This window comes from Alligator sinensis, unplaced genomic scaffold (assembly GCF_000455745.1).
Source record: "Alligator sinensis unplaced genomic scaffold, ASM45574v1 scaffold451_1, whole genome shotgun sequence".
NCBI classification, from domain to species: domain Eukaryota; kingdom Metazoa; phylum Chordata; order Crocodylia; family Alligatoridae; genus Alligator; species Alligator sinensis.
The window spans coordinates 604,215-618,995 of record NW_005842097.1 but is presented as its reverse complement, the minus strand read 5'-3'; the positions used below and the strand labels follow the sequence as shown (position 1 = coordinate 618,995).

The 14,781-nt window shown below is 47.1% G+C and overlaps 1 protein-coding gene across 1 annotated transcript in view; it reads right to left on the bottom strand.

Moving 5' to 3' along the window:
• The window catches only part of PLXND1 (plexin D1), a 92,299-nt gene that overhangs the window by 18,038 nt on the left and 59,480 nt on the right, over window positions 1-14,781 (bottom strand). The window contains exons 22-26 of the mRNA XM_025204790.1: window positions 13,520-13,632; window positions 12,060-12,167; window positions 11,414-11,544; window positions 10,415-10,613; window positions 2,153-2,299 (exon numbers count right to left, since the gene is read on the bottom strand). Coding sequence (XP_025060575.1) covers window positions 2,153-2,299; window positions 10,415-10,613; window positions 11,414-11,544; window positions 12,060-12,167; window positions 13,520-13,632 — 698 coding nt within the window. The remainder of the gene's footprint in view (window positions 1-2,152; window positions 2,300-10,414; window positions 10,614-11,413; window positions 11,545-12,059; window positions 12,168-13,519; window positions 13,633-14,781) is intronic.

Here is a 14,781-nt window from a genome sequence, read left to right as displayed (position 1 = left end):
CATGCACTGCGCGTCTGGATCACACTGAACAAAGCATCCATCTGAGTTCCTGTGCTGATTTACAGCCCTGCAGACTGAAGCCTCTATTTATTCCCTTCAATTATTCAGTCAGGAGAGCAGGGGGAACAACAGTGCAAGCTTCCCTCATGCTGCCCCAGCTAATGCGCCTTTGCCCTGACCTGCAAGGACCAGGCAAGAGAATTCAGTCTCTGTGGCCTATGTCCTTGGCTTCTCTGCAGAGACAAGGGAGCAGTCAGTGCTCCCTGCTACAGCCTTCCCTGACAGCATGAACAGAATCTCTGTTTCAAAAGCGCTCTGCTGCTTTGGGTCCCAGGTCAGGTTCAGTCCTTGGGTAAGGAAGCACCATGAAATGGGAGGCGATGGCACTGTGCTGTCTTACTCCAGGAATGCAGTGCCCTGAGGTGCATGATGTGAGCTGTATCTACACCCGTGTGACTGCCATGGAGTGTAGTGCAGACACACCTAAGCTGGCTTTGGGGGTTGGATAGGAGTCCTGCTGCAACAGTGGGGAGGAGGAATTGCTGCTGGCTGTAAAACCCGCCTGAATACTCAGGCGATTGGACCACGCTACAGTCATGACAGCGAGCACAGACACTGCAGAATACAAAGCCCTATCAGCCAATCATGGGGCAGGAAAGGTGTCAGTCTCATCAAAAGCCACTTTCTAATTACTACAACCCTAGCCTGTCCCCCAACACCCTGGGTATGAGTCTGAAAGGACCTCAGCCTTAGCTCCTATTTTGTGCCCACAGCTTGGATGCAAATAATTATGGGTGCGATTATGTATGCAATTAATATCATTAAGATGTCGAACTGTCTGATTTGCAGGCACAGTCAGGAAAGCATCTGAATGCCATCATGTTTGCAGGTGTGAAATAAGGGGCACATTCAAGAATTGTGCCTTGAGTTTTCACAGGAGCTCAAAGCAGGTGCCCAGTGCCCTTGGGCTCCTTTGCAGTGTCCCTGGGAAGCAGACTCCTCCAGCGTGCAGGGTGATGAACAGGGTATAAGTGCACAGATAGCATCACATTTTCCTTTAACATTTAATGAAATCTTGTTTTTCTTCTAAAGTGTAATGTGCAGATGGCTTTTAAAGCAGTACTTCAGTTACCAGCAGCCTGGCAGGGGGAAGGGTTGACAATGAGTCTGAACGACTCCTGGTGTCACCCTCCTCCCAGCTGCATAACTTACACTTAGTTTTTATTCCTGTTACTGGCATGTAAAGGGTCAGCAAAACTTCCCCTGCTCAGACATAGGAAGTTACCATCTCTGCTGAGAAAGTTAATACCTAGTGTCCTGCTGCTAACCCCCCTCAGCCTGTGCAGTAAATTACAGGTCAATTGGTTACAGGAATCTGCGGAGACGCAGCTCAGGATAGAAGGCCCGATCTGGCTTTCTGTTACAGTGGTGCACATCTGGAGGAGCCCCATTGTTTTTCGTGGGGTTGCTCTAGATTTATTCTAGCTTAACTGAAACCAGAATTTGGCCAGGCTCTGGAAAGGTCTGTCCGCTGCATGCTCTGTCAGGAACTGACATTAACAAAGTCCCTTCAAGTAGGCATTTTTAATAGTCCTATTACCTGGGGAAGGCAGTTTGTAAGATCACTTTTCAGCACAATTTCTCTAACAAGCCTTTACACCAGGCCTCCAGCTTTACAGCTGGCAACTTCTCACTGGCAGTGAAGCCGCAGATTATTGTTTTTGAACCTTCTCATTGTTGACAAGCAGTCTGCATATCTATTTGTCACCCCCCGCTTGTCTGAGCCACCCAAGAGACAGACTGGATACCTCTCTTGTCTCTTTTTTCTAGGTCATTATAAAGTGAGACACACCACTGCCTATACAGAGCACCTGCACAGCTGTATGTTTACCTGGGACAAATTATTACAATTACACATTCAAAGTGGGTAACTGTATGCAGATGGCAAATCCTTCCTGTGCACAACTGTCCGATCTGATTGCTAGGTGCACACTTACACACACATTTTGTGAGTGCAGATGCACATCTTCACTTTAATACACTAACGTCTGCAGACTGCAATGGCAAACTGATTTTTAAATAGTAGTGAGATACTTGCAGAATCCAGATATAGTATCGCTTGGATTCACTGAGGTATACAAGACTCATTTACCCTTGGCTTCGCCTCAATGTTCTCTCTCAAGAGCCATTCTTCATTGAGGGTATATCTGGCTTTTCCAGTGATGGCATCAATGGAGCCCTTGTTGATTTGCTGTTTGATAGCACAGATCAAGAGGAAAAAGGGCTCCCCAACTGTCTCCTGGAGGGAAAGGAAATAAAGTAAATAAATAAGTGCTGGAAAATCCTTCAGACTGCACGATTCTGTGCACCATAATACTGACCATTTACAGTGTGAGTATGGGACTGATTCAGACCTGGTGCTGAGAAACCTGTGGGAAGTACTCAGTGCTCTCAGCTCCCACCAAATGTCTTGGGAGCTGAAGGCATTCATCATCTCATAAAAACTGCTTGGTACTTCTCAGGGTCAAGCCCTGACAATGCACAACAATAGTATACAACAGTTAGGACAGGAAGTGGGAAAGGGTATCATACCCACGTAAAGTCAGAGCTGGAATTTTAGGGAGGCAAAATGTGATTGCTTAAATCAGGCTGACCCATACAACTGCTGAACAAGGTTACCATGGATGGGCAAGACCCTGCCTTTTGGGTCAGAACCAGATTGCAGTCTTAGGTAAAAGGTAGTGAATTGCACACTACATTCGGCATGACTATATCCCCTCTGGGGTACGGTTCATTATGAGGCTATGCAAAGCCAGCCACAATGAGGCCCCGACTCATCAACAACAATAAGGGCCATCCTCCATACAGCTCACCTCAATGTATTTATACCAGCTTTTCTGATCCACTCATATGCAAAACATCCATTCCAGAGGATGCATTAGAAACATAATGTATTTTCTTAAGAGACTTTTCAGTACTGGAGAACATCCCGTCCTGCCTAATGTTCATGTGTAATTTTCTTCAAATGAGACAAGTGCAAACTATTACACATTTATATTTTTTTCTGAAGCAGACACACACACAGCCTCACACATGCATCCCTGCCATCTGAAACTCTCCCCAAGACAACAGATATCAGATTATTTTGATATTTCTGAACTGGGAGCTGCTAGATCCTGTTCAATCTGCTTCTTAATTAAGACTCAGTGATTCTTCTATTCTAATTGCCTTATAATTGCTAAAGCAATTAGTTTGATGTCAGTTTTGATTCTGCTGTACTCAGTACAGTTGACGTGAAGATGCTACAGTAAGGCTGTAGGTGGGCACATACCATCTGTGCCATGGAGCATATATTTAATTTTCCAAGGGCAACATTTCCTAGGATCAGTGGAGACTTTACTTGGATCTTCTGTGGAAGTTCAGCTTTCTGTCATACTCCTCTGGAACAGAGCAGCATCAGTAATCACAATGGCAGAGCTAACACTGGGTATGGAGGAAGGCATGACTGTGTATTGGATGAGGTTCTTATAGGAATGAGAGATGTCAAAGGTCTGGATTAGAGATGGGAAAATTGAAGGCATTGAGAGGATTTTGGTTCATAGAGAAGGGCAGGAGTCAGGGATATTAAAGCTGAGTCCATACTGCAGTAGGAACATGAAAATACACCTGCTTACATCACGGGAGCGGTTGGATTTTGGGGCTCTTGTAACCAATACCAAACTACCGTTGTTGCTTATCAATCTTCTCGCTGACCTTGTGATGAATCAGGGATTCCTTTGCTAGGGGTGAAACTAAGTGCTACATTCATACCTACCCCCCACCTCCCCTTGCAACTTTGGAAGGAGCTTGTGGGCATTTGGATTCAACCCCTACCCAGTTTAGAAGTGGCTCAGTCTAGATTTGGATTTCTGGTCCAGAGCCTCTCTTTAAACTCCTTACATCATGCAAGTCATGACTGCTTTTCATTGCTCCTGTTTTCAAACTCTTCCAAAACTTCAGCGAGAGATATATAATACCTTAGTCATAAAGTTGCCAGCAAAAATCTACTGTGTGAATTCTGTTGAGAGAGTTTCTATTTAGTCCTTCCATCTAACCTCTATCTTACTTGCTGGCTCTGACCATGTGGCCAACTCTTGAGTATCTAAACATGCCTTTGAGGAAAAAAAGAGCCTAAGAAATAATTGAAATAAGTATTTCAGACCTTAATGCAATGCTAACGATCAAGGTCTAACCATCAGAACTATTGCACAGGAAATAAACTACAATGCTCAGCCTGTTAGATGCTATTTCTGTGTTTGTCTTCTTGGCTTTGAAACCCAGAAGCTGTGAGCTGTTATGGAAATCTGCAAAAGCGTTAATCAGACAGCAAATTTCAAAGGTGGGGAAAGGAGGCTGGGTGGGCAGGGACTGCAGATAAAATGGTTAACTTGGAACCTTACAGTGCTGTTGGGGAAAACGGGCTTGGAAACCAGTCAAGACCATCCTTGGAGTTGGCTATTATGGGAAGGAAGTTTAACTAGCAAAGATCAGTGCTGATTCAGGAGAAAAATGTTTGGGGTTGTTTTTTAAACACATTTTGAAGCCTTTTTCTGCCTATTGTGCATGTTTTTTAATGAGCCTTCTTTATAATTTCTGACTGAAGCATTACAGGCTCTTAGATTTGGCTTGGGCACTAAAATAACTTGCAGTAATGAAAAGCATGGTGCAGGTTGGCATCATTTGAACTGTTCTGCGCATGATATGTGGTGCTGGATTTTTATATGCCAGGATTTAAACAGAGAGTTGGAGAAATAAAAAAAAAAAGATGTAGAGCACAGACTGGATTTGCATGTTACTACTGCATTAATGAGGCTGATGTGTCATTAGAGATCGCCTCCTGGGAGTGTACTAGAGGTATTTCCAAAATGCCTGGGGAAGTCAGGGGAGGGGGCAATGGAAAACTCTTGTTTGTTCCAGAGGCCCAGTGAAAATTAGTTCTCACAGAAGATTCTGGCTAATAGAGAGCTTGCCAAACACTGACAGAAGGGATTGCATATTAGCGATGGCCCCAAAGCCAAGCTGCTGGTCCAAAGACCGCTGTGCTGCTTCAGATCCTGACTTTTGGAATAACTTGCCATTTCTGTAATGGGAAGAACCAAATCCAGATCCATGCCCCCACCCAGGTTCTGGGGCAATTTCCAGATGTAAACACTATATTCCACCTCTAGCTATTCCTTTGCTGTCCATTTTCATTTAATCTCTGAGCTTCCTGGTTCCATCTGGGGTCAGGCACAGAGGAACTAGAGTATCATGTGGCAATGGCTCCTCTTTTGGCATTTCCAGTCTAAGCAGTGGTAGGAGGTAGTGACATGGATAATTTCACCTCAGCTGCCCAGCTCAGGTTTGCAGACTCAGAGATTTCAATCAATTGCATAAGCTTTACAAACTTTTAGGTACTTCTCTGAACCTCCCCCAGCCTCCTGAGGTTTCCCCATCCAACATGTGGAGCACACACAACCAAATCCACTGTTATCATAATGATATCTCCACTGATTCACAAGGTGGTATATGTGTTTAGATCCCTCATAACTGTGACCTGACGGCCTAAATTTTGTAAAGAGTGCTTTCTCCATTTGCAGACAGCTATGAGACCTTTCTTCCCAACAACACAAATGGACGAACTGTTTAGCAGAGCATTAATATAAAACAAATGTTTAAACCATGTAACGTTAACTTACAAGGGAAAATACAAGCCCTTGGAATTTTTCCACTGCAGAACTGAAGGGACCTTTTAGAACAGCTGTTTCAAATAGACATTGTGATTAATGTGGATAATTCAAGAACTAAAACCAGACCCATCGTCACATATGTCTCATGGTCCAGTGCTACAAGAAGGCCAGTAAATTTCTTTACCAAAAACTGTGTGAAAGGAAGTGGGTTTGCTTTGCACAAATGAGTTGCACAATGGAGGTGTCTGACCATCGCTGGTAATGTAAGTTACAGACTTTGGGGGCAATTCATGTGATTTGAAGGGATTTGCATTTCCTTATGGCCGAATCAGAACCTTTGTTTCTCCTTTGCCCCGGCCTTGCTCATTTGTCCAGCAACAGAGTCCCCCCTGCCCCCTCACACTATCTGGCCGATGTTTGCAAAGAAACCTTGTCCTCTGCATCTCTTGTCACTGGGAACAGCCTCCCAGGACCTCTCATTCTCATGGACTCTCTTCCCTTTTCAGCATGTCAGCAGGACACGGTTTTTCCTTTGACGAAGTCTCCTGACTTCTGTCTCCCTCTGCAAAGCATTCTGGGATAGATGCGAGAGGAATGGCTCTCTGCAAAATGAAGCTGATCTTCCACAGTGACCCAAGACATTTATATTTCACAAGGAGTGAAATATGCTGTGGTGAAAAGCAGAACAATAGCTTTTATTTTTGTAGCTTCAGGCTGACCGCATACAAACATCGTGTGGTGGAGTGGATAGAAAAGCAAATGGCATGAGCCTGTCCCAAGGGAGTGAAAACCAAAGGATCTTCCAGCACACAGATCTCTCTTATGGAGCATAGGTAATACCTGAAGACACATTTCCCCAGTAGGCCAACACCTGTGCCTAGCAGTGGATGCTCTGAGCTCACTAGTAACATGGTATCAAAACCTTGAAAGAAGTGACAGCTTCTCTTAGTGAATGGAATAGCTATACCAGCACCACAAACATAATGCAAACCAGCCATGAGGCTGAGTGAAGCAGAAAGAAAAAAAAAAGCCTCCAGCACAGCATTGCCTTTTCTTTCTTAAGTACCAGGACTGAGGAAAGACCTAAAGCAATTTTTTTTTCTAAATATCCTAATAAACCTAATAAACTAATTTATTTTTCCATGGGCAGGGGTTATTACATGTGGAAAGCTTCATAAGGGAAGCAAAGCAAATAGCCCTGGAAAGCTCTGTATTCACATGCAGTCTAAAGGCCAAGCCTTTCTGAAGTGACTAGTGATTCTGGGTGAGATTTAGGGTGACTTGATGGAAAGCGTTGAGCATCTGTCCTTTTTAGCATTCTAAGTTAGGCATCCAAAAATGGAGGTACTCAGAATCAGTAGGCACTTGGCAGTTCTCACCTGGGTTTTATCAGTATTACCTTTATTATTTGAGACTGGACCAGAGAAGGGAGAGAAGAATAAATCTGCAGAAGACCCAGAACCTGAAATGCTGCCTTCAGGTCACCACTGTGTCTGAGTTCACAGGCTCAGGCTAGATCTGGACCTGGCTGAGACATCTGCGCACTGAAGAAAGTTGTGCCAGTGAGTCACTGTGTTGTGCTTGTCAGTCAGTGCCACAGTGTGGGATAGGGGACACACTGTTTTTAATGAGACATAACACTTGCATCCTAAGCACCCAGATGGACTCAATTACAGGGATGAGTAATAACTGCACTACTCAGATAGAAAGTCCTTTATGGCATGTTTTTCAGAAGTGCTGAGCACCCACAAGTCAAGCTGAAGTCAGTGGAAGCTGCCATGCTTATTTATATTTATACATAATACATGCAAAGGGACTGAGCAGCACAAGTGGCTCTCTGTCATTGCTGCCTCTCCTTCCACTAAAGATTGCAGCAGGACAAACAAGAACTCAAAGACAGCGGTCCTGTTACAGCTGAAGGAGCTTTCCTTTCAGTTTCGTGCTGTCTGCAGGTTTCCCTCAACCTTTGCCAGGTCTGGTCTACTCCCCAGGATGCCATAAAATTAAAGCATTATCACAGTCTTCATTCAGAATAAGCTTCTTTATGTAACATCTGTCTTTTATCTTCCTCTCTATTGGGCTAAAGCCAGAGTAAGGATGGAAGAAACACGCCAGCTTCATGTTTTATATTAACATTTATGAATCACAATCTGTAGCTCACTCTCTTTCAGCTATGAAAAGCAGTTTCCTGTGCCCTCGCTCTGTGGACTGAGCCATGTCTTTGAGGCAAGACACCAACCAATCTGATGCGCAGAAGGTGTGATCAGTGGTCTCTATTCATAGGGCTGTCAGATGGCAGCTCTTTCTCTGTTTGTTTAGGGGGCACAGTGCCACAAGGAAAAAACAGCACATTAGAACTTGCAAACCACGTAAGATCTGCAATTGCTGTTAATTTCCTTTGTAAAACTTCCAAGTCCCAAGTCCCGCATGATAAAACTCAACTTTCTGTCTGAGAAAGCTTTCTTGCACAATGTCCATTTTTAGCGGAAATTAGGCAGTTACTTTGGGTTGGATCAGATGCCAATACCATTCCCTTGCCTTGCACGTGGTCTCCAAAAGGAAAGGTCAGCAATTTTTTTGCAAAGTGCTCTAACTGCATGCATAGACGCAACAGATGTAAACATTTACCTTCCACAATTCCTCCTAGGGACAGCTGGACTCCCATCACCATCAGCCCAGACCTTCCTATTCTGATATTTATTTTTAACTGTTATATTATTGGCTGGCAATGACACAATAAAAGTATAAATTCTCACCCTTCAAGATATAAGGGATCAGCTGGGATCAGAAGAACTCATGGTATGTCTGAGCACAGTATACCCCTACACAGTACTGCGTTGCTTCTGTGATGCATATAGTATTAGTTATTACAAATATTATACAATAAGAAGTACTTGAAGGTGCAATTTTTGAAAAACCCTTCATACTGGCCTATCTGTACTCCCTGACAAGAATGCAGTGGGCATTTTCCCAGTGACTCCCCAGGGATCAGACTTAGGTAATTGTTCAGTTCTTCTGAAACCTCCACTGTGGAAGTATCCAGAACTGGCAAATGCTGGAGCCATAAGTGGTGGAAGGCTGGGGCTGCTAATGGGGCTCACCCCCCAAAATGTGGGGCACCGGATAGGGCCGCAAGGCAGCCTGGACGCAGGCTCTGGGCAGCTGCAGCAGAGGTGGAAGGGGTGTGCACGCAGACTGGCGTGTGTATCACTGGCTGCCCAGCATAGCAGGTAAGTACCAGTCGATTGTGTGAAGGGGGAGGGGCTGCGAGAGGGGGCAGACTGAGGCCTCCGCAGCGAGGGAGGGAGTAGGGCACAGGTAGGGGCAGGGCTGGGCCAGGTGGTGGGATAATTGGAGCCTGGGAGGCTCCTCTAGGGGTGCAGAGGGGGCTCCCGCTGCTGTGCGCACCCCAGCAGAGACTTGGGGGGCACAAGCCGCCCCAATCTGTGTGCAGGGCGGAGGTGGTTGCTGCTGCGCACTGGGCTCTGAGCCCCACTGCATCTGCCCTGGGAGCGGCATGACTCCACGTGCCTGCAGCTGCTGCTGCTGGGCTGTGCCGCGCCCCTGCCTGCTCGGTGGCAGGACGCATGTGGTGTTGTGTGGCTCTCGAGGCAGCAGGGTGCAAAGCCCAGTGCGCTGGGGCAGCTGCCTCTGCCCCGCACACAGATCAGGGGGGGCATGTGCCCCCCCTCCCCCAGGCCTCTGCTGGGGTATGCACAGCGGTGGGAGCCCCCCGCATTCCTGGATGAGCCCCCCCCAATTGTCCCATCACCTCACCGGGGCCCCATTCATCCCAGCCCCTGCCCAACTCCCTCCCTCACCCTGGCAGCCTCAATCTGCACCCCCCCCATGGCCCTTCCCCCACAGACTTACCTGCTAGGCAGGGGGTGGAGGAGGGGGGGCAGGCACACATGCACACATGCATGCGCACACTCAGCCCCCCCAAATAATTTTTTCTCCCTTCACCTGTGGCTGGAGCTGGAATTCCTAGCAGATGGGAAGTCTTCTGATGGGGCAATTTGTGTTCTCTTGGATCACAGTGGAAGACCCGCATAGAGGAAGAGCAAAACTTGGAACTCTAAGTCTGCAGACTCCCCTACTTCTCTGCTCTGGTTGACTGAAGTCGATTCACAAATATACTCCTTTTTGAGAGTAGCAACCAGCAAATCAACAGTTTGTACCTAATGTATTTTGTTGTCAGTCTCAGTATTCTGTGCCCAGGCATTCACAAGAGAAGGGTATTGAACACTGCCAAGGCGAAAGAAATAACTGGGTCTTTGACTAAAAACTCAAAACCCATTTTGGTTTGCTGCTTTTATATTTAAAAAGAAATCCCTTTTGGATCTGCTCACAAACATCCTAACAAGTGGTGAGAGAACTATTCCTCTGGTGATTTTGGAAAATCTAAGCCACACTAGAAAATTAGGTTTGACATCTGATCTTCTGAGACATTCCAGGCTGAAGGTATCCAGATAAAAGTAGAGAAACATCTGAATGCAAGAAACATCTGTTTGCTCCACCTGAACCTTTGAGGATCCTAGAGCTCATCAATCACTAGTGACTAGGCAATCAACAATGACCTCAATGTCCTGGCATACCCAGACATGCAGGCACTCGATCACCAGCTAATGCATACCTCCCACCAAAAACCCCAAAACCTCAGGTGGAGGTACAACACAGAGCTTGAACTGCTGTATTTAGCTTACTCTGAGATAGCTGTACATGCAGATGGACATCCAGTTTGTGAGCATCTTTTCCACCACAGACTCCGTCCTCCTCAGCATAAGCTTGGGATTTTTAGAAGCTGAGGCATCTATAAGATCCACCAAGAGGTCCTTCATGATGCTGGTATAATACTCCAGTTTCCCATGTAAGGCAATAGTGAGTGAGGAGGCCAGATTACACCTGAAAAGACAGGTAAGAAAGATTCTTGGGTTAATTCTACAAAGCTAAAACATCAAAAGAATTCAAGATCACAGCCATAGTTCTGATCTTTTTCATGAATCCTCACCAATGTATTGAAGTCTCACATTCTCAGTGCTATAGGGTCTCATATACAGCCTGTGCATTCTTTATGGTAAATATGGTACAAGCCTAAACTTAAAGGACTCATATATAATCCTGTATGTGACCTGTGGAAGTAATCATCCTCATCCGTGACGTATTGCCAAGGACAACAAGTCTATTCAGGCAAATTATACCAGGCAAAGCTGTCCACTAGACTTTTTTGACACGCCCTTCAAATAAAATTTCAATATTCAGGCTCCATTGTATGAGTAGAAAACCAGTGTAGCTCAACTTCCAAAGAAAACAAAGAGTGCTGCATGGTGACTGGATCACTTAGGGTTTGGTAATGGCCTCTTTCATTTGTTTAAGTGAAACTAGTCCAGTAGAGGCCAAGAGCTGTAACCACCGAGTGGACAAGTGTGCAGAGGCCTATGTGAAATAAGTTGCCAAATTTCAGTTCAGAAGCTAGCTGGGTGTGATGCTACCTGGCCTCTGCTGGTAGGCTCAGTGGACAAGCCAGGAAACTAAAAGGGCCACAGGCCCTGACTTCTGCACTGAGGCTAGGAGTGGTCTCTCTGAGCCACGGTTAGGCTTGCACTGCTGCAGCACACCCACTGTCCGGATAAAGAGGATATCGATCTCTAGCGCTGGCTGCCCATGGTGCTTTCAGGGCAGCTCTTGTCTCAGGAAGCCCTTACCTGTCTCGAACAGCAAAATCTTTCTGTTGCTCAAGAGCGTGGACAAACACAACAAGGAAGTGCCTGTTGTTGAGCAAGGTGGAAAACAGTGTGATTCCTTCTTCCATGTTGGGCCTGCAGTTTTCTGGAATCTAAAGAAAAAACAGAGACTTAGCTGAGGAGGCCGCTGTCTTTTGACTTCTTCACCAACCTTGATCCTGTTTCACTCACATGGGTGTGCTCAGCAGGACTACTAGGCAGAGGTTCCCCCTCCCTTGTCCCTTGACCTAATCTGGTATGTGCTTCTTCTCTACATAAGAACAGGCTGTGGGGAAACATGTTGCTGCAGCATTTTGATCTGCTCTGTGGAAGTCACTCTCACAAAGAAACTGTGGCCTAGATTGAAACGGCATAAATCCTGGCAAACTGTCAACCAGAAAAGCCCAAGATAAAGAGGATCTCACTGGCTACAATTCTACAGCCCTTGAACAGAACTTCACAGCTCCATCTCCTGCCACCAGCAAAAACAGATCAGATGACACATGCCTTTGTTCTCCCAGTGGTTGTTTTGTGCCTTCAAACATTCTTTAAGCATCACAGAAAAGGACATGCCAACACATAGGGCCATTGTCAGAAACAGCTCGGGTTACTCCCATGAGTTGCTCACCTTCCATTCTCCAGCCAGTAAGGGATGAGTTTCTTGGACCTGAGACCCCACTTGGGAGTTGAGCTGCTGGGAAGGCAGAATATACCGCTCCTCATAGAGCGAGGAACACTGCAACAGAACAGAGCCAGCATAAATGAGACCACATTCCTTTGCCCCTGGCCACACATGGGCAGGGTAACACTGTCAATAAGATGAAGAGAAATGTTACTGGGACTTGAGGCCACCCATCAAGAAGAAATGCTTTGGTAGGTCTTTGAGAGCTTTTAAACAGTTGGCAGGGGCCTTGTGAATGAACAAACAACACAAGAAGGGGGTGGAGGCATATGTCTAAACAGAAACAAGGCTGTTACAGGAGGGAGGCTGTGAACACACTTATCTGACAGCTACAAAATCCAAGTAGAGCACGCATTATATAGGAGGAAGTCAAAATAGATGACTCCTGGGTATTTTAACATATGCATATTTCCAGACAGAAGGGAAAAATGTTGAAATACATGACTAAAGAGTGTAGTGCCAAGATACGTACAGGCATGGGTACCTTTGAAACGTGAACTATAAGCACGAATGAAATCATCTGCAAACAAAACTCATCCTTTCACTCTCCAGGCTGAAACGCAGCTGCTTTGGGAGTGAAGTATGCCTGTTGTTTAACAGAACTCATCGGCACTGTGCAGTGGCTCAGGCCTGGAGGTAAATGACTTTGTTGTGAGCGGTGTGAAGCTGGAGGAATGATTTTAGTCAAAATTGGTCTCAGAGCTGTGTCAAGAGCATGACACCCCACATCTCTCCCCCAGGAGAGAAAAGCATGTCTGCACTCTGCTACCACAACTACAGTGCATGGGGCCGCAACAGGAACCAGAACCACACCCCACAGATGGGGTTACAGATGGGGTGAACACCTTGCATTTACTTCTCCCCTCAAAGACAACTCTTCCAGCAGCACAGCACCCAATTACATCCAACTGGCACCACTTTGCCACAGGACAGGAGGATGCGTCTACACTGTTGCAGTGCTGTGATGAAGCAGGCCACACCTGCTCCTTCCAGGCTCCACTCAAGACATGGATGCAATGCACCTGCCTCAGTAGGGTGCTGTGTGTCAACCAAAAGAAACTCCCCTGGGAGAGTGAGCCGTATGGCATACCCCCGACACTAAATTAAGGTGGCGACGCTGCATCTGCTTGAGGGTTAAGTTTGTATAGAGAAGGGGTGGTGTGCTCTAATGCAGTGCTTCCAACATAGTCCCCTGCTTGGTGGGTGGCATCTAAACACCCTTTCCCATCCAAGCACCAAGCAGGCTGGACTCATGCTGTGGCTGCCATTCTGATGGTGACTGAGTCTGAAATAAATACCACCTAGGTATACAAGAGTGAAGAACCTGTGCTTTACAGTGAGCCTTTGTGAAGGTTAGGAAAGGGATGGGAATGACTGGGTGTCTGAGACAGCTGGTGTTTTCTTACTTTGGGGAAGAAGGTCCGAGTCACAAAGTGCTTGTATTCCAGGAATGGGATCCCCTGGCTGCGGTTGAGCTCCTTGGTTAAATCTGTCATGTCTGTCTGGAGTTCAGCGAAACCTGATCCGAAGAGAGGTGCAGACTGTGAGACCCACAGGGACTAGCAGCCAGGGCAGGTGACTGACAAGCCCAGCATTTATATATGCCACAGCTCATCATTTCTGCTTCCCCACCCTGTTTTCCTTGTGCAGGACAACAGATTGTATTTAGGGCTTCCACATTAGCACTATGCCCTAAATCCTATACTTTTTACCCAAGCAAGATTCCCATTCCCTATAGATAGGCCCTGGAGGGTTTGGCCCTATTGAACAAAGGGTCAGCGTCTTCTACAGAGATTCACAGGAGACACCTGTTATTGTTTGTTAATGTGAACTTCTAGTACAGGGGCAAGCAATTACTTGGGCCCGCAGGCCACATAGGCAGTTCTGGGGAACTGTTGTGGGCCAGTCAACACCCCCACCCTCCCCGAACAGCCTGGAGCCCGTGCAGCCTCCAGCTCCTTTCTGCCACCACTGTCAGTGCCCAGCAGCAGCTGCTAAGTGCCCAGCCCTGGCCCCGGCCTTGGCCCACCTGGTACCCACTCTGGACGGGATGGAACACCTCCAGACCAGTGTGCACAGCTCCAGCCCCAGCCCTTTGCATGCCCGCTCTGGCCTGCCTGCCAATGATGTATGGTGGTGGCTGGGCAGAAGCTGCTGCTGGGTGCTGGGGAAAAGTGGCTGCTTCCCCTTTGCCACTGCTGGGCCCTTGTTGCTGCAGCTGCCTGGAGCCCATGCCCAGGCTGCCCTACAGCTCCTCTCCATTGCCACTGCTGCCCCACGGGGTGGCCCAGAGGCATCGGCAGCAGAGAGGAGCCACAGGGCAGCCCAGACGTGGGCTCTGTCCAGCTGCAGCAAGAAGGGCCCAGTGGTGGCGAGGGAGAGGTGGATGTTTTTCCCCCATGGCCAGCAGTAGCTTCTGCCCAGTCACCACCACAGCTGCTGCTGTTCACTGTGGACAGGTGGTCTGGAGCAGGCATAGGGCAAGTCAGGGTCAGCGCTTTGTGCACAGGTCCTAGCTGTTCCAGGGCTGATCTGCTCCAGTTGGGGCAGATCCGAAGTGGGTGTGGGCACAGGCGTAGGGTGGGCCAGGCCTGGGCCAAGGCTGTACATGCAGTTCCCTGCCAGTACCATGGGGCTGGGACTAGTGGTGGCAGCCAGTGAGCCATGG